This window comes from Ahaetulla prasina, chromosome 1 (assembly GCF_028640845.1).
Source record: "Ahaetulla prasina isolate Xishuangbanna chromosome 1, ASM2864084v1, whole genome shotgun sequence".
Lineage (NCBI taxonomy): Eukaryota > Metazoa > Chordata > Lepidosauria > Squamata > Colubridae > Ahaetulla > Ahaetulla prasina.
In genome coordinates, this window is record NC_080539.1 from 183,558,015 (window position 1) to 183,578,320 (window position 20,306).

A 20,306-nucleotide genomic window follows, 5' to 3' on the forward strand; every position below is an offset into this window, starting at 1 on the left:
TTTCTTCAAGTCCAACCCTGTAACATTTTAACCTTGATTATTAGACAACCCATGACCTGTTAATTGTTTCAGACATATTTCCGTACCTAAACAGAGAAATAGAATGATCACAGGTGGGCAAGAAAGCAGGAATGAATTCTGATTTCCTGCCTATTTCCCCACTGAATTTGCTTGTGGGAAACTGGCTGGGAACTTCTTTTCCCCTTTTATTAAATTTATATGCTGCCCATCTCACTATCCAACATGTCTTTGGATGGCTTACAGTGCCAAAAAATCATAAATATAAAAGTTAACAATTAACTAAAAGCCGAGAGTGATTTTTTTTTTTTGGGGGGGGGGGGCGTTCTGCCAACCAACCACCTCCAACATAGTGCACTCCATTAGGGCCCCAGGGTGCATGGGAGTGTACAGGAGGTACTGCGTGGGGGGTGGTGCGGATCAGATAGAGTGTGTGAAATTGTACAAAAGGCACTACATAGGTTGGGAAGGCTACATAGGCTGGAGAGCAACACAGGTCATAGAGCACTTCCTCCCTCCCTTTCCTGCATTCAAGTTAAGTAGCTGTTGCAGAGTGGAGGAGGGAATAAGAGAAATTTTTAAAAAACTGTAAAAACATGTAAAATCCGTGAAATTTTATAGAAAGCCTAAAAATTGAAACTTATCATAGTACGCTGAAAATGAAGGTTATGTGACCACAGCAGCAGTGCAACAGCAGCCAGTAGCACAGAGGCAGCCACAACATTTCCAAATTTCATTCCCTTGGGAGCCCCGAGTCCTGGATTTTGGAGGTATTCTGTAAGTTAGCTCATCTGACATGCCTTGGTTTAAAAACTGTTGCCCTATGATACACCTTTTTGCCCAGTTAAAGTCATGACACTGACAGTTTTAATAGTATACAATCATGACAAGGCTACGCTCTGCACATTACACAGCGACTTTGAAAGGATCACTTTTAAATGCAAACTCTTGGCATGAAGAACAAAATGGGATCCTCTGGAATATTGTAGGCTTTGAACAGGAGTCTCTGAGGGCTACCTAGCATAAGTTTACCAAGATAAGCCAAAATTTCCATATCATGTATCCACATACAGTACTTTCTCATAAATTGTCTATCCAGGAGTCTTGTAGAAAAGGTGAGATACTAGTCCAATCATCACCAAGATTGATGCTGTATTCTAAATTGAGAAGTGGAACAGAACCAATAGACGAGGATCTACTTTCTACAGTAACAATCGTATCTAGAATCTTAAGTACCTGCAGAACATACAGAACAATGAAGAAATGTCAGACATGCTGACATTTGAGCAATCCCTCAAGGATTTTCATTCTATTTTAGAGGATCCAATAATCAGAAAAAGTGATCTAACCATGACATGCAAATAAAAAAAAACCAGATTAAAATTAAAAAGTACATCTCTACTCTCCACTCACAATATTTTCATCAGAATAACAATATCAATTACCGTATATACTCGAATATAAGCCGATCCGAGTATAAGCCGAGGTCCCCAATTTTACCCCAAAAACTGGGGTAAACTGGGGACTCGAGTATAAGCCGAGGGTGGGAAATGAGGCACCTACCGGTTGGGGAAACCCACCCTCCCTCAGCTGAGAAGGCTGGCGGCTCCCCCGCCCCGCCCTCTCACTGCACCGGCAGGGCTTCCCCGCGCTAATGCAAAAGCCCGCCAAGTTTGCGCCGGTAAAATGTGAAAAAAAGAAAAAAAAACAAAACTCGAGTATAAGCCGTATATACTCGAGTATAAGCCGAGGGGCTTAAAAAAAAAACTCGAGTATAAGCCGTATAGACCCGAGTATAAGCCGAGGGGACGTTTTTCAGCACAAAAAACGTGCTGAAAAACTCGGCTTATACTCGAGTATATACGGTAAATATCACAATAAGTCAATTAGGATAGATGGAGGTGGGGTCAAAGTCCATCTTACCAAATGAAACCTTACCTCCACATTCTTCTATAATTTCTGCTATTGTGCTTGCTTCATCACCAGCCATTATTAGAATATTTTTTAGGCCATCCAGAACCACCTGCACTACCTGAGAATCTTTCACTGACAGCAAGTTACAGAACGGTGGGATTACATTCTGCTGTACAAGATATTCAACCTGAGCAATGCAAAAGATGTTTACAATTATTTGTGGCATTAGATATAAATCATTCTAAAAATTATGCATGAATTTCATAAGATACACAAACCTGATCTTTTCTACCACTTATCGTTAAATTACTGATTGCCCAGGCAGCTTCTTTCTGAGTGCCAAAGTCACCCTAGACAATATAAAAATGATTTGCATTAGCAATGTAACGTCTTATGTTAGCTTAACAAAACATAAAAATAGGGAAATCTGGTATTTGACTGACCTTAGCCAATTGGTGAATTATCATAGGGATAAGTCCAGCATCAATTACAGCTTGAACCTGTTGCTGATTTCCTGCAGTAATATTGGATAGGAACCAAACAGCTTCCTACAATGAACACAAAAGTTACTTAAAATACTTGAAACTAACTTAGATGGACCAAGTGTGTCATAGGCTGATCTTTGAAACTTCCATCACTTCCATTCAGATATATGGTCTTTCCTAGCTTTAATTTTATTTTACTGTGAACTAAAAAAAATGAAATACAAAATATTTCACCAATATTCTCTATGTTACATCTTTTTGCCTCACTATATACTACTTAATTATAAAAACTTAGATAATGTGTCCTAGGACTTTAAAAGAGACAACTGAAATTTCTCAGTTACCTTGTGGGATTTCTCATGCCAATACAGGTGAACCCACTGTAAAGCTACCATGAAGAAAGGCATTAAAAGCCACTACTAGGAGTAGTTCCGCTTCTTTTTCTTAGGAGGATCAAGAGGATTTCATACCAAAGGAAAATTGAAATAGGTCTAAAGATAATCCTGGGGATTCTGTTCAGGAAACAGCTCCCCTACCATCTTACCAAAAGGATATTCATAATTGGCTGAGACTCTACCTACAGTCCAAATATCATTTTAAAGGGTGAACATATGATGGTTTCTTCAAGGTTGTTAGGACTTTCTTCTTAAAAAGAGGTATTAATCATTTGGATCCAGTAAATAAATCCTCTCTTATTAGATGTTAACAATGAAGACCAAACTTATCATTTGTGAATATATAAATAATACTTGTCTTTCTCAAGCTAAAGATAAAATGCAATCCTTACACTGTTCATTTTTTACATAGTACATACCACTTTTTCCCTTTCCATTAATCAAAGATAGAAATTGACTAGAAGCGCAATATTGGATTATACTAGATGTGACATCTTTGCACTTCTTTTAGCATTAGGAAAAGAAATCATTCCCTGTTAAATTTTTAAAAAATGAAACAAGATTACCAAAATAATTTCAGCACTCACCTTATTTATTTTCTCTTTAGGATGTGTCAAAAGATTTGGGAAATGGGAGAGGACATCACAGTTGAGAACAACTTGTGTCTGTTCATCAGTACCCGTTACTATATTGCCAACTGCTCTTAGTGCTGCAGTCTTTAATTTAAGAAATGGTACAATTAACATTCGGTGTACTTTAAAGGTCTCTATTTCATTCTTAGAGCTAGTTCAAATATGCTACAGGCATATAAATCGAACACATACTGAATTATAGAGATACTCAAATATACATGCCTCTCCTCAAGCTTGCAGACAAAGAACATTGACTGGCTCTATGCACATATAAGAGATCCCCCTCTCTTTTAAATGTTAGTTTCAGATTTGTTAGTAATCACAATCACTGCCAAATTCAAATCGTATGTACAATGTCAAATCATACAAGAGCAAATATCAAGATATATGCTATTAAAATGTCTAGCCCTAGGCTTTATAATGAAAGATGTGGTATTTAATTTAAAAACATTCTTTGTCCACACAGGCATCTTACTGAATTGTGACAAATATTTACATGGAAGCTACAATTATTGACTCAGCGCAGGTAGAAGTAATGGTGAAAGACACCCAGCAATATAATTTAAAAAGTAACAAATCCTACAATGAACTGGATAAAGTTCAAATTATTTTAGTGTGCTACCACTAAGATATGTTTGTATTTATATTTTTTTGTCCAATAAATTACAATTCTTAGAAGTTTCAGAAATGCATGTTTAGAATAAAAAAGCTATTCTGGTACAAATTCAGAAAGAAACTAACAAAGGAACTTTGTACAGGTAGTCCTTGAGTTACGACCACAATTGAGCCCACAATTTATGTTGTGAAACATTTGTTAAGTGAGTTTTGCCCCATTTTACAACTTTTCTTGCCACATTTGTTAAGTCAATCACTGCATTTGTTAAGTTAGGAACACGGTTGTTAAGTGAATCTGGCTTCCCCATTGACCTTGCTTGTCAGAAGGTCTCAAAAGGGGACCAGGTGACCCCAGGACAGTGAAACCGTCATAAATATGAACCAATTGTCAAGCATCTAAGTATAAATCACATAACCATGGGGATGCTGCAATGGTCATAAAAGTGAAAAATGGTCATAAGTCACATTTTAATGCTGTTGTAACTTTGAACAGTCACTAAATGAACTGTTGTAAGTCAAGGAATACCTGTAAATTTATTGCAGTGTAAATTCAGTCCATTGTACTGAATCAGGATTAAGACTGATTAGTATTGGGAAGAGAAACCACCAGGTCATCCCAGAGCAATACTGATTACCAGAAAGTAAAAAAACTATCCTGGAAGAAGACAGTGGCAAATACTATCAGATTATTGCCATGGAACACTGCATGTGTCTAAGAGACAGCAGAAGTTGAGCTTGAGTCAAGAGCATATTTAGGGCATGTCAAATTTTTCAACTTTCAATTTCCAAACATTAGGAATGCTCAAAAGTTGTGACATGCCTTGGGGATTATAAAGATATTTTGGTTACTTTAATATAATTTAGAAGTGCTTGGTAAGTAACTACATAACTATCATAACTTTTTAACATTTTGTTTGTTTCATTTGAAATAAAGCATGTTTATTGAGGAAGTATATTCAAAACACTCTTCAATGTTTATTTAATATTGCCTTTAAATAAATGGATTTGACATACAAATAAACAGAGATGTTACCCAACAAAGATGTCTGAATTTTTGTCACTGATATAATAATACATTTTGTAATGTCACATCACATTGTACAATACTCAAAGCTTACCTGAACTTTTACTTCCTGATGGCTCAGCAAAGGGACTAAAAATGGTACTACACCTGAATCTATCACCATCTGTATTTGTTCATTCCCGCCATCTGTGAGATAGGACAAAGCCCAAACAGTGTCCACAAGAATCTGCGCAAGGACAGGTTATATATTAATGTAAGATGGTAATTAACTTCTGAACCAGATTTTCTATGCACAAGAGCTTCACATTTATTACAGATTTTATATGTATTCTCTAAATTGCTTTCTATGATTTTCTTTCCTGTTTTTTCTACTCCTCAAGGAATATTTAAAAATTCTACCCCAAATACCTCAAAACATCGGAAGTGATGGCAATATTACTAACATTTAAAGAAATCAAGCAAAGAGGAAATGTTTAACCCATCCACTATAAATTTATTTTTCCTAATTGTTATAATTTTAATCCTTACTTTTGCATGAAGCTAAACTGTGCCAACAACTCAGTAATCCAAACACATGAGCACAAGCTGAATTTCTGACATATAAGTATTGTATGAGTCAAACAAAAGCAATACATAACAGCATCACCCAAAGTAGGAATCAGTATAGCATGATATTTTATGTACAAGTGATTTGACTACATCATAGCTTCTACCATGTAAGAACCACTTATAGATCACCAGCAACAGAAAATTAACAGGTAAATAGAATCACATTCATCCCTGCACAAGGCAACAGATTTCCAGGTAAGAGTCTACCAGGTGCAATGAAAAACTTTTATGAAAAAGTAAACGTATTTGGCAAGTAATTTTTTATAGCGGCTATTAGGCAAAATGTAAGTAATACAGCTATTGGTTTAATAAATAGTAATCTCCAGGAGAAAGAATATTCTTTTAGGATTTACTTACATTTATATCTGTATGGTATATTAGAACACACAAGGCTGGTAAAATCTGTCGAGAAAAAAGGATTACCAAGGGCCATTAATATTTGGAAAGCAAAAATACAATATACCTTTCACAGTTCTTGACCTACACCCATTCGTTTAAGTGATCATTTGAAGTTAAAATGGTAGTGAAAAAAAAAGACATGACCATTTTTCACACTTACAACCTTTGCGGCATCCTCTTGGTCATGTGACCAAAGTTCAGATGCTTGGCAACTGGCATGTATTTATGATAGTTGCAGTGTCCCAGGGTCATGTGATCTCCTTTTGTGCTCTTCTGACAAGCAAAGTCAATGGGAAAGCCAGATTCACTTAAGAACCACGTTACCAACTTCACTTATCATCTGTGGCAATAAACATCATAAAACGGGGCAAAACTCAACAAGTGCCTCACTAAGCAATAGAAATTTTGGGTTCTATTGTAGTCATACGTTGGGGACTACCTATATAATCTCCAAGCTAGTGAGGTTATTTTACTTAGTGCGGTTAAGGACGTTTCTCAAGTAATATATAAACTACACGGCAGTGGATTCAATTTTTAGAGGAACAGTTCAGACAGATCTGGATTCAAAGCTTGAAAATTTCCTCAAGTATTTCAGAGATTTCCCTGACTATGCCTTAACAGTCAGTATTTCCTTCACTAACAAAATTAGACTTGCAAGTCACAGTTAAATAAAATAGAAAACAAACCTAGTGAATAACTAGTTATTGAAACAAGGCTCAAATGAATAGGCCTTAAGACAATGTATCCTGGCTTCCGGTTTGGCTCCGCTGTGTTAATGGCGGCAATTTCAGTCCGCCCGTTCTTTGTGATTCTGTGAGAGCTGTTTAGACAGTGCTAATCTTCTGTCAACAGCTCGTAAATCTCTGCCTCGGGCAAAGAGGGGGAGATGAGCATTTGAACTGAAGTTTGAGCCCCCAAGAAAAGCCCCAGAATGATTTCTGGTGGTTTGATGGGAAACGCTCCTTCGATAGTTCAAAAAAGCTCCAGAGTCCAGAACGCCTCTGCAAAAGCAGAGCAAAACGCAGCGTCCATCTCCGTGACTGAAGAGGATTTATGATAAATTTTCAACACGGAAGAATCGAAAGCAGGAAGGCTGGCATTTGCTTGTAAGATGATTTTAACTCCCTGACAGAGAAGTTATTTGAAGAGTGGAGATGAAGAAAGATGGCGTTTTGTTTTTTGAAAGTGAAAGCTAAGGAAATGCTGATTACAATTGCTGGTGTGGAACCTCTAAGAAGAAAATAACAAGATTTTTTTTTCTAAATGGAATTCTTTTTTTAAAAAAAAAAATCTATTTCTTTTTTTATTATCTTTTTTTTTTTACAGTGTTTAAGAAGAAAAATTTATTGGGTTTTTTTTTTTCTTTTTTATTCCCTCCCCCCTTTTTTCTTCTTCTTCTTCTTGATATTACTTAGTTTAAAAATGGCTTTTAAGCAAAGAGATTTAACCACTTCTAAATTATTGGAAATATCTTCACTTCAGGTACGGAAATTGAAAGAAGATATTAAAGACAGTCTAAGGAATTTTTTACAGGAGCTTATGGAGGCTCATCTTTCAGAAATAGATCAAAAATTTAATGAAATGGAGAGAGAAATACTGGATTTTAAAGATTTGGTGGAAGAGCAGAGTAAGGAGATGAAAAAATTAAAGGAATCAATTACTCCATTATTGTTATCTAGTACACAGACAGAAGAAAGACTGAATGAATTTAACCAAATTAATTTAGATTTGCAAAGGAAAATAGATGAAGTTCAAATTAATTTGAATTTAGAAAATAAAATAGATGATATTCAGGTTAAGGCTGATAAGGCAGAGGAAGAAAGGGTTATATTACAATATAAATTAATGGAATATGCTATAAGGGTAAGGGTTTAAGAGAATTTAAAGAGGAAAATTTGAAAGAGATTTTTATTCAGGCCTTTGCCCAGATAGAGGAATGGAACCAGAAGATTTTGAAGTTAATATTGAAAAAATTTATCGTGTTAATTCCTGGTGGGCAAGGCAGAAGTGTTTACCGAGAGATGTGGTTATTTATTTTACAAATAAGAGGATTAGGTATGGAATTTTGCAAGCATTTTATAAAAATAAATTTCAAATATTAGGACAAGATATAATAATGATGAAGGAAATTCCTCCTAAAATGTTAAGAAAGAGAAAAGAATTTGCCTTTCTGGTGGATGAGCTTAAGAAACATCAGATATATTTTAGATGGGAGGTTCCAGCAGGTTTAACACTGAATTATAAAGGAAAAAGTATTTTCTCAATACAATTTGTAAAGCACGAGATTTTTATACTAATGTATTAAAGATTGGGAATTCTTTGTTAACAGATGTTAAGTTGAATGGTGAATAGATGGTTGAAAATGTGTAAGATAGAAGAAGGGGAGGGAGAATGTTTAACTTTATTAAATATGATTATGGTTAATTTTTGTAAATGACTTATTGTGGATATAAATGTGTAATTTTAGGGGTACTATATGATATATTAAAGGTATAAAGGAATAGGAAGATGGAATATTGTTTAATTTTGGAGGATAGATAGTAAAATTTAGGAACTTGGATTAAATATTATATTTAAGAGATGGATGTAATGTTAATTAGAATGTAATTGTTATAATAGATATATTGTGGATGATATAGGTGTAATTTTAACAATGTTATTTGACATAAGTAAGGTAAAGTGAAGATTTTAATTATTACAATTGACACTTTGGATATTTGTAATATTATTTGTTGTATATATAAATGTTAAAGATGTGAAAAGATGGACTATTGCTTACCCCTGAAGGTTGGACAGAAAAATTAAAGAAACTAAGTCGGAAATATGAACTATTTTTGAGAGATTGCTAAGGAAGAAAGACATTTTAGAAGAAACCTTGGTGAATATTGGAAGATGGAACGTTGTTTTGATATTGATTGATGAAGGTTGGATATTAAAACTACGTACTTTATTCAAGAATAAACACTAACTCAATTGGAAACTTTGGAGAATTCTAGGAGTGGAATGGTCTGATATATAATGGAGTGGAAGAAAAGTATCTTCTTTGTCTTTGGAAGGAGTGGAGGTTTTAAGGAACGACTATGGATTATGATTTGTGCTAGATTTTAATTTTTGTTGTTAGTTTTATACCCTGTACTCGGTTCTCGGAAGTCCTGGGGGTGGGGAGGAAGGAAGGGAGGGAGGGGTAGAAAATGGATTGATAGTTAATGTACAAAGATGATTGAAGATGTATAATTAATGTAAGATCGGACCTGCCTGGTTACTACTTTAGAATGAAGGGAAAGAAGGAGTAGAAGAGAGAAGGAGGAAGAGAAGAGGAGGAGGAGGAGGAAAAGGAAGGAAGGAAGAGGGAAGAGGAGAAGAAAGGAATAGGGAGGAAAGAGGAGAGGATGTAGATAAGAGAGGGGGAGGATGGTTATGGAAAGTAGAAGAAGGTAAAGAAGGAGAGTAAAAGGAAAAGGAAGGGGGTGGTGACCAGGCAGATCCGATTAATTGTATATGAGGGTACATTAAATATGTTATTGGATATGTTATTGGATAAGAATGTCAAAATAAAACTTTTTAAAACAAAAAAAAGACAATGTATCCTGTATATTATGGGAAAGGTGGTTTGCAGTGCAGCTGAGCTGCAAAAGTACACAGTGGTAGTTCTTTATTTACCTCCTGAACTGTCTCCATAGGTGGTGGGGGATCCTTATTCCTGCAGAGATTTACAATGACCCATGTGACGTTCCGGAGAAAAGTGATGGGAATGGAGGGGTTGATGAAGGATAGAAGCGGTTTGACAACTCCCAGTGATATGACATAATCTCTACACTGAGGACCATCACCTACAGAAGTGAAAATTTAAAAAAAAATTATATTCATAATGGCAAATTCTTGGAATGTATGCAGTGACATGTATGGGCACTGATGTTCTGTGACACAGATTCTATGTTTCTCCATTAGAAACTGCTCAGCAAAAAACTAATTGCACAATTTTGCATTTATTTATGATAATTTAAGCTAAATTCTCCAAAACATGTTTTCTTCTGCAGTAGTAGTAAAAAACAAAAAATAGAACTTGGAGAAACATAGTCTCATCAGGTAATGCCAATGCCAGATTAGAGTTTAAAACCTTCAATGCCTTTGAATTTATTTTTAAAAACACTATTTCTTACCAATAATATTCCCAAGGGCCCAAACAGCTTGTTCACAAACGTTTTGATGCGGTGAATGGAGCAATCTTAAGAAGAGAGGTACTGCATCTGTAATAGAGGGATGCTTCAGTGAAATGTGATCTTCAAGACACATATTGCATTTTGGTACTTAACAGAAACAAAAATAACACAAAAGTAATAGCTGAAATTCATCTAATGTTAACTGAAATAGATTCCATGCTATTTCAGGAGGAAAATGAGTGAATTTTTATAGTAAGATATAAGCTGCCATGTTTCCCCCAAAATAAAATAGGGTCTTATTTTCTTTTGACCTCCAAATAAAGGCTTGGCCCTTATTTTTGAGGAGATGTTATTATTTTTGAGGTGCAAAAGGCAGCAAACCCACCAGCCCCACCCACTCCGTCCCACCACCTGCTTGCCTGCAACCGCAGTGACCCAAATTCTCCGTACAAACCAGAAATTAAGACCTTCCAACTTTCCACAAAAAAAAAAAGAAAGAAAGAAAAAAGAAAAGATCTCACGAAGTTGAAAGTAGTCCCACAGACTATTTTTCTTGCCGTGCACGTCGCAGTGGAGAATGGAGCAGGAAAGAAGGTTAGTGGAGGGATGTGGCTGCCTTGGGAGAGGTAGGATCGCTCTCTCTCTTTCTCTCTCTCTCTCTCACACACACACACTGTCTTTTCCTTCAGAACAGGATGAGAGGCAGGAAAACTCCCCCTCCCCATTTTCAAGCCCTTTGCAAAAGCGGCTTGAAAATGGGGAGGGGGGATTTTGCCTCTTATTCTATTCTGTCTGTGCTGAGCTCCAGAACAGGGTGAGAGGCAGGAAAATTCCTCCTCCCCATTTTCAAGCCATTTGCAAAAAACGCCCCATTTGGAGCCTTCAATGTTGTAATCCTGGCATATGCTGAAAGCTTGGAATGGGGTATTTTTCACGAATGGCTTGAAAATGGGGGGGGGGATTTTCCTGCCTCTCACCTTGTTCTGAAGCTCAGCACAGACTGTGAACAGGATAAGAGGCAAAATCCCACTTCCCCATTTTCAAGCAGTTTGCAAAAATGCCTCATTCCAAGTCTTCAGTGTGAATATGCAGATGGGAAGCGACCTCCCATAAAGGAAGCCATGGAAATCTATACACCTGGGACATTGGAAGAAGCCCTGCGAGGAGACGCCGCTGCCAATGTGCAGGAAATGTGCAGGAGATTTCCTGTACATCGGCAGCAGCATCTCCTTGCAGGCCTTCTTCCGATGACCCAGGTGTATGGATTTCCATGCCTTCCTTTCCTGTTCTGTGGACAGAACCCCTCTCTCGCGGGTTTGGCCCTCCACATTATCGAGGGCCCATCTTGAGGACGGGTTTTGGAACCCCGAGAGGTGGCATGCCAAAAATAGGAGAGAAGGGATGTTTTTAATTATTGTGTGTATTTATATTTTATCTGCCTGTTCACCGCCCTGAGTCCTTCGGGAGAAGGGCGGTATACAAATTAAAATATTATTATTATTATTATTATTAGAATTGCCTGCTGTAACTGTCACCATTAGTTAAGGAGGGTGTGAGACATGTGGGGTGCGTCGCTTGGCCTCCAGCTTCTTTTGCAGCCACAATTGGCAGCAAAAGCGGCCATGCTTGCTGGAGGCAGGGGCCTGAGCAGCACCCGTGAATCAGCTGTTTCTTGAATGGCGGCTGGAGCACCTCAGCTGATCCCATTAAGGGGCCAAGAAGCCCTGAGATGACAGGGGAAGGGAAGGGCTGCCTCCTGTGCTGGCCACACCCACCCCTTCACTAGGGCTTATTTTCGGGGGAGGGCGTATATTTACGCCCACCCCAAAAATCAGGCTTAGCCTTATTTTCGGGACATTGTATTTTTGGGGAAACACAGTACTTTAACCATCCAGAATAACTATTTTCTCTATAACACAAGAGATTATGCTTTGCAAAAAAGAATGTATGAAATGGACTGAAAGATAATATAAACATTTGCGATCTTCTTGGAACAATAATTTCTGACTGACTATACACTTTCATTTTCTGTCACTAGATTCAGCGGATGGGAATTGTGCATATAAAATATTTCAGTTTCACCTAACCCAGGAGCTAATCTCAAGGTTGTATGAGCATTTATTCATATTTGTTTTTATATTTTCTCGGTTAGGGTAATAGCAGATAAATCATTCATAATCAACATTTCTGCAAGGCATCAATGTCAACCTTAGCATCAGAAATATGCCTTAATTCATAGGAATGGCCTCAAATAAGGAGGCTCTCGAGCTATCGTTGTGACTATTGCCATGGTTGGGAGTAGGATTCATTTTCCCAATCAAATCTAAACATTATGGGAGTAAAGATATAGAAACACAATAATTAAGATATAAAGATATAAGCAAGTTTTTTAGATGATAGAGCTCCTTAACATAATCAGGTATGAAATTGTTTAAAATAGGCAGTAGCATCCAATTCCCCAAAGAAGTATTAATGATTGCATGGACCCAATAAATGGCACCTCTCAGGCGGCCTTAACTAACCAAGAGAATATGGATCAAAAACATAGATGGTTCAGTCCAAAACTCCAGAACCAATAAACTCCTCCCAGATAACTTGCATATATACAGGTTTTACAGTACATGGCATGTGAAGGTTATATAAAGTATGTGCTAAATATTTACATGAAGAGGAAATTATATATGCTTATTATATTGTTAAAAGGTACTTCATTTGAATATTAAATATTTAAAACACTTACTAGACTGTACAACAGCTTGAGTCTGTAAAGAAGTGCCTGATGCTATGTTAGTCAAGGCCCAAGCAGCTTCAAACTGTAAGGAAGGACTGTTTATAAAAAGACAAAAATACAATATAGTAGCAATGACATTCACAAACTGCAATAAAGAGGTATTAAGTTATTATGAAAGCATTAATTCACTATAATTTACTATATCCATTCCTTATGTATACTATTACAATATCCCTGAAAAGTGACCTATTTTTAATGATAATTTCAGGAAATTATGAGATGTATAGTAATGCACAAATGTTTATTTTGGCAGAACATCAATGTGTATTAAACTCCTGGCATAACTTTTTATTTGACAGGTTGCCTTTTCCCCCCCTGGATTTTCTAATATACTGAAAACTGTTGCAGCACTGTGGATGCAATCTGAACTATTCAATAATTGAGTATGGCTCAAAAATTTGATGGCTTTTAGCACAGCTGGGCATGGATATATAGTGCACAAACCATTTTGCACACTTGTTATAGTTCATTTGTCACACAGGTTACTTTTCCTGTACATACCAACGAATGTATCCTCTCTAAAAGTAAGTTAACCCAATCCAGTGGATTAATAGAAAGATTTACATTTCAAAATAAGTTCTGTCCTGGGTGGTAGGTAACCTTGAAAGCAATGGACATTTTTTGAGAAAGTAAGAATCACGCTGGGCATGGCAAGAATGCATTTTCCCTTGATTCCCCTCAATTTTATGCCCTATTGAAGGGTGTTATTTTTGAAGCTAAATTAAGCTTACTCTGTTTGCACTAAAGTTTCCTGTATTTCAAAATGAAGGTAACCTTGTTGCCCATTTGAGTCATTATGGTCATATGGACTCCTAGACAACAACCAAGTCTATGAGGGTTTCATGCAGATTTGGAATTTCAAGTTTACCAACCCTGTTTCATTTCATACAAGTGAACTCAAGAGTACAATGCTGAAGCTGTTTTTCAAGTTAATTTCTGCGGTTTACATTTGAGAATATAATATGAACCACGCTTAAAGCTCTATTTAAAATGACCCAAGTAGAAAGCCATCATCACAAACTGTGATAGCAAATTCCTATCAGCTAACTGTACAATCTCAAATGTAATAAAAAAAAGTATTTCAGTGGAGGAGTTCCAATCTTTTCAAATCTGTTGGTTATTTGTCTTCTAATCCATTTCCTGGCCTATTAAACTTTTGGAGATGTAATGATAAGAACTGTAAACAATATTCTAAATGAAGTCACATCCTATGTAATTTATATAAAGACATTACATAATCTTAATCCTGAAGATGGTGATGAGACCTTTAATAAGATCTTATTGGATAGGCAGATTCAATTTGGAGAAGGCAATCACGGAAATATCTAGGACCTGAGCCATGTAGGACTTTCAAGGTGTAATACCTTGAGTTGCATTCAAAAGCCAAGGAAGCTCCCACAGTAGTGATGTTACATGGGGCAACTTTAGTGCACCATAATTACTTGGACTGCTGAATGATGCACCAGAAGTTCTGGATAATCTTCAAGACAGCCCCAAGACAGCACACTGTAATAATCTGCTGATGAGATGACAAGAGAATGAGTGACTTGACTGAGTGAGGCTTTTTGAACTAGGAACGGTCACAAACAGCTGACAATATGTAATTATGCATAAGCCTTTTCATCTTCCCCTGCTATTTAAACAGGAACCTTAAGTCCAAAAGGACCCTCAAGTTCTAGACAATTCCATTTGGGTAGTGTTACTCTGTCCACAGTCAATTATAGCTGGATTCAGTCAGCTTTCAAATCTAAAACCATTCAGTTTGGTAGAATTAAGTCTAAGCCTGTTTTATCTCATTCTTAATATAAATTAAGTCATTTTAAACAACCTTGCTGAATGGTTATCCAGATACAATTAAAGCAAGAGGTAAGCTTGCTTTGCTACTTTATTGACACGGTATAGATTTGAACTTCTTAACCATGTTTGGTAAAATTCATTAACCTGGCTATCTACCAGGGTGAAATCTACTTACCTTCCTTACTGGTTTGGGAGTGCACACGTCGCGCGTGCATGTAAGCAAAGCAAGCATGCACATCACATGCGTGCGCAGATCCTCCAAGCATGCGCAAAACCTTTCTGCGCTTGCACAGAGGGTACAAAACACATTACTTCCTAGTTAAAACCAGCAAGTTATGACAGCACGGCAGGTGGGCGGGGTCTCACATCATGATTACTACCAGTTCTCCAAACCTCCCGCCACAATCACTACCGGATTAGGCGATCCAGTCCGAACCAGAAGCATTTCACCCCTGCTACCTATTTATTAACTCCCTGCCCCTACTGGTTGGTGAAGGTCACCTGAGGTGGGGGCACAGGGAAGGAATGTGATGTGTAGCTGGGTCCATGAAGCAGTGCCAGTTTATTTGGGAGAAGATATGGTACTATCTGCCTTGAAGGTCCTGTAAGGTGCTGTCTTTTAAGATAACCAATTCAGAAAGTGGCATCATGAGCAGTTATGGACATGCCACAGAATGATCATATAATGTCTCTGTTTCATGAGCTGCCCTGGTTATCTGTAAGCTTCTGAATGCAAGTACTGGTTACCGCTTATAAAATCTTCCATAGCATAGGGCCTGGTTATTTGAGAGACTTTCTGTCTTCCAAAATTTCAGCCAATCCTATATAATCCAGTATAATAGGCATACTCTAGATACCATCAATCAAAAGGGCAGTATGGTGGGACCTAGGAAGAGGGCATTCGTGTTTATTAAATAAGTTAGGCCATGATCATCTGGGCCCATAGATGTCATAGTGATTGTAAATTTTCAACCTGCCTCTCCCCTCTCCAAGAAAGGTAAGCTGAATTCTCCAAGAACTAAGGACTATAATGAGAAGGAAAAAAACAGTATTCCAAGGATATAAATCAAAGAGAAAAATAAGCCAAAGGTACTTTTACCTACTAGAATTAGAAGGACAGCCCTATTATATGAAACAAAAACTGACAAGAATAAAAAGAAAACACTGAGAAAGGAATACAGATATTGATGACTACATGTAGACTGTGCTGAAAGAGCACAATTTGTGCAGAATTTGTAGAATGACTGTGTAATGTAACAAATAAAAACAACCATCATAATCTGTAAGTTTATTAATGTTAAGATGTGTTTAAACCAGTGAAATAATATTACTGATACAGACAAGTGTTCAAAATAAAAAGTACATTAGGAAAAGTAATGCTTTAGGGTTCTTAACTGCAGCCCTTCAAGAAAAAAAACACCTTTCAATTGATTTTATAAACATTTAGGAAAAAAAGCACTACTTACTTGTCATCCCTTTCTAGACATTTAACCAATATTGGTAAAATTCCAGATTTTATTAAATCATCAATAGGAGGATTTCTATCACTTGATAATAATTTCCTGTAAAATTAAAACAAAGCTAATCAATAAAAATACAATATGAGGAAATGATTAATAATTATTTAACTCTTTCAAATAAAATAAATGCCTACCTTGCAGCTTGAACTGCACTCAGCTGGATAATAGGGTTATCACTAGTAGCATTCTACAGCAACAAACAGATTTCAAAAAATTAGATCAAGTATTAAACAATCCAGCTGAAAATAATAATAATTGTTATCAACTTACCTGTAATATAGTTTCTAGTGTAACATTTTGCTTAAAAAAGAGAAGAAATTGTTTAGTTCCAACTCTCATTAGAATTCAGTATTTTCAGAAACATAACTAGCCCATGAATTTTAAAATAATGTTAGCAGTATATCAAGAATGAATGTTTCCATTTTCTTTATTAATCATACCAAAAATGAAAGAAACATAAATGGAAATAAGAATTTCAATACAACATACGTATTAATGGCAATATAATCAAGATTCAGATATACAAAGTGTAGCTTTGCTGATCATTCTGAATGACAACCACTATAAGTTTTATATGGCCAATTGTTAGAATTCAGAGGTTGTCCAAAAACTCTAGCACAGGGGTACTCAACCTTTTTATACCTACCGCCCATTTTTGTATCTCTGTTAGTAGTAATATTTTCTAACCACCCACCGGTTCCACAGTAATGATGATTTATAAAGTGTATCGTCGTCTGCGCATGCCTCTCGCACATCGTGGATTGGGTTTGGGGAGGCGCCGGCTACCAGCTCTGCTTGTCTGTTACAGCTGGGTGGTGTGGGGGGAGATGCGCGAGCTAATCTGGGACGAGGCTCTTTTGTTTGTGGTCGCACTATAGCGCCATTTAGTTTCACTTACGTAACATGAACTAAACTTATGTGTGGGCGATACAAATAGTATATTTTCAGAAATTTAAATTGTCATGGGGAAGTTTATGAAAACCTAATGAAAATGTTTTTAAATAATGCTATGAATTTTTTTTTTAAAAGTCAAATTAAAAAAAAAAAGGAAAGTGCTTCAGTATCAGACAAAACCCCTACCACCCACCATGAAAGCTGGAATGCCCACTAGTGGGCGGTAGGGACCAGGTTGACTACCACTGCTCTAGCAGGTATCTTATCAACCTATTTCAATTTAAATTAACAAAATAAGAAATATAAACTCAATATATAAGGTATGAAGGAAAAAAGGAGAAAGGAAATATTACCAATGTGGTCTTTATCTTCCACATATATTTCCTCTTTTCTTTATAGGTTTCAAAAATGTTCTTTATTCTAGGGAGATTACATCATCCTTCTCTCAGTGAGAGAAACTGGATTGAAGAGAATATTATTCATGATTGGCCAGCATGCTAAACAATGTTATGATATTGGAAAAAATAGTCGAAAGGGGATGAAATCTGGGAGTGGAAAATAGGTAATCCTTGACTTACTATCACAATTAGGACTGGAATTTTTCTAGCTAAGAGATGCGGTTTTTAAGCAAATTATCACATAACCAGAACTATTTTTTGACCATTTTTACCATGGTCATTTAGACAAAGCATGTGGTCATTAAGTGAATCACAGTCATTAAGCAAATTTGATTTCCCCCATTGATTTTGCCTGTCAGAAGCCAGTTGGGGAAGGTCATAAATTACAATTGCGACTTCAAGACACTGCAACTATAAATACTAACTAGTTAGCAAGCACTCAAATCATAATCATGTGATTGTCGGGGTTTAATATATTAAACATTATGAAGCATTGGAAACCATGGAAAAGAGGCAGTGATTCATTTAATAGAATTAACTTCTTAATATAATTGTATGATTGGTTGATTATATAACTGAAATAAGAAAATGGAAATTCACCAAGATCAGTTTGAAAGAGTAAAAGAAAGACAAGTAGAAATAGTGTTATCATTAATTAAATAACTTACTGCTTTGAAGTCAGCATCAACATCTGAATCTTCTAAACTTTCTTCTTGGGGCACATTTCTTTTTTTCAACAGATGTTCATCTCTTTTATTCTGAAATGAATATTTTAATCCTTTTTAATGTTTATTTATTCTTCAAAGTAAATATTAAACAAGCTTTACATGTATTAATATTAGCCATGCAAAGTTCTGTAACTGATAAATCCTTTAAATACAAAGGATTACCGGTATATGTATGACTGAAAAATTACCTATATAAGTAATGTGAAATATATAAATAAATATTGTGAATGGGTGCATTGGTTGATTATGTGCAATCAAAGTGATTTCAATGTAATCAAAACTAATTCAGCGATATATTGGATGAAATGAACTGCAGATCATAAAGCACATGTGTCCTGTTTCAGTCCACACGCATCTGGAGAAACCATCACATGTGTGTAAAAAGTAAAAAGACAGATTTTTCATTTTCAGTCACTGTAAAAGTTAATGACAGAAGGTAAAGTTTCTCACTCTTTTGTGTAAAAGTCCTTACTACTCAAAGTTATCAGAAATAAGGATCTTGTTTACTCCTCTCTTTTGTCCCTTGCTGACAAACTAAAGCACCCAAAGATTTGCTAATAAAGGGTCTTCATTTGCTGATGATAAAAATTCAGTTAAAACAAGGTCTTTTTAGACGTTCATAAAGAGTAAAGACTAAAAAGCAGATCGATGGGGAAGAAATGGAAGTAGTGACAGATTTTATTTTCCTGGGCTCCAAGATCACTGCAGATGGGGACTGCAGCCAAGAAATTAAAAGACGCTTGCTCCTGGGGAAAAATGCTATGGCAAATCTGGACCGCGTACTAAAAAGCAGAGACATCACCCTGCCAACAAAAGTGCATATAGTCAAGGCTATGGTTTTCCCAGTTGCAATGTATGGCTGTGAAAGTTGGACCATAAGAAAGGCTGAGCGCCAAACAATTGAGGCCTTTGAACTCTGGTGCTGGAGAAGACTCCTGCAAGCCCCTTGGACTGCAAGGCGATCAAACCAGTCAGTCCTAGAGGAGATCAACCCTGATTGCTCTTTCGAAGGCCAGATCCTGACGATGAAACTGAAATACTTTGGCCACCTAATGAGAAGGAAGGACTCACTGGAGAAGAACCTAATGCTGGGAAAGATTGAGGTCAAAAGAAGAAAGGGATGACAGAGGATGAGGTGGCTGGATGGAGTCACTGAAGCAGTAGGCGTGAGCTTAAATGGACTCCAAAGGATGGTAGATGATAGGAAGGTCTGGAGGAACGTTGTCCATGGGGTTGTGATCAGGGGTGGGTTCTACTTATCTTTACTACCGGTTCGCACTGTGCCTGCAAACACTCTTCTATGCATGCGCAGAAGCTTCTGCGCATGCACAGAAAAGTTTTGATGATGTTTGGGTCAGTGGGTGGAGCTTCCCGCCAGTTTTACTACCGGTTCTATAGAACCAGTCTGAACTGGGGGCAACCCACCACTGGTCACGATGGGTCGGACATGACTTCACAACTAACAACAAAAAGATTAATGAAATGATTATAATAGATTTAAATCAATTTACAGATTGGAGCATTTCTAAGCTACGCATACATTTATTGTAGAGTTATACAAACAATTATATTTCAAGACTAAATAGTTCATAGTTCCAATAAACAGTTTTGAGTTTCACTAGAACTGTTTCAACGCTATTTTACCTTTACCAGAAGTGTTCCAATCTTGAAATAGCCCAACAGATCTTACAGGACTGTTCTGAGATTAAAATCATTCTAATTAGGGTTAGAATGGTTTTAGTGAGGCTATAAACACCCATTTTGTGTCTGAACAGTTTGTACTCTGAATATTTTGTTCGTCTATTTAATTCTAAACATATTTTAACAGACCCATATTTTTAATATACTGGGTATAAGCAACAGCAGCTACTTAAAACAGCAATTGGCTACTTTGTGTGTTTTTCACTATTTCTGTACTAAACAAAAC

At 36.5% G+C, this 20,306-nt stretch overlaps 1 protein-coding gene across 2 annotated transcripts in view; it reads right to left on the minus strand.

Annotated features, from left to right (window-relative positions):
• Window positions 1–20,306, minus strand: part of KPNA3 (karyopherin subunit alpha 3) — a 47,079-nt gene that overhangs the window by 8,668 nt on the left and 18,105 nt on the right. For both annotated transcript variants that reach the window (XM_058184529.1, XM_058184539.1), the window contains 13 exons: window positions 18,320–18,409; window positions 16,630–16,659; window positions 16,494–16,546; window positions 16,306–16,401; window positions 12,992–13,077; window positions 10,252–10,338; window positions 9,752–9,921; window positions 6,050–6,094; window positions 5,178–5,309; window positions 3,400–3,528; window positions 2,376–2,480; window positions 2,211–2,282; window positions 1,957–2,119 (listed from right to left, as the gene is read on the minus strand). In XM_058184529.1, coding sequence (XP_058040512.1) covers window positions 1,957–2,119; window positions 2,211–2,282; window positions 2,376–2,480; window positions 3,400–3,528; window positions 5,178–5,309; window positions 6,050–6,094; window positions 9,752–9,921; window positions 10,252–10,338; window positions 12,992–13,077; window positions 16,306–16,401; window positions 16,494–16,546; window positions 16,630–16,659; window positions 18,320–18,409 — 1,258 coding nt within the window. The remainder of the gene's footprint in view (window positions 1–1,956; window positions 2,120–2,210; window positions 2,283–2,375; window positions 2,481–3,399; window positions 3,529–5,177; window positions 5,310–6,049; window positions 6,095–9,751; window positions 9,922–10,251; window positions 10,339–12,991; window positions 13,078–16,305; window positions 16,402–16,493; window positions 16,547–16,629; window positions 16,660–18,319; window positions 18,410–20,306) is intronic.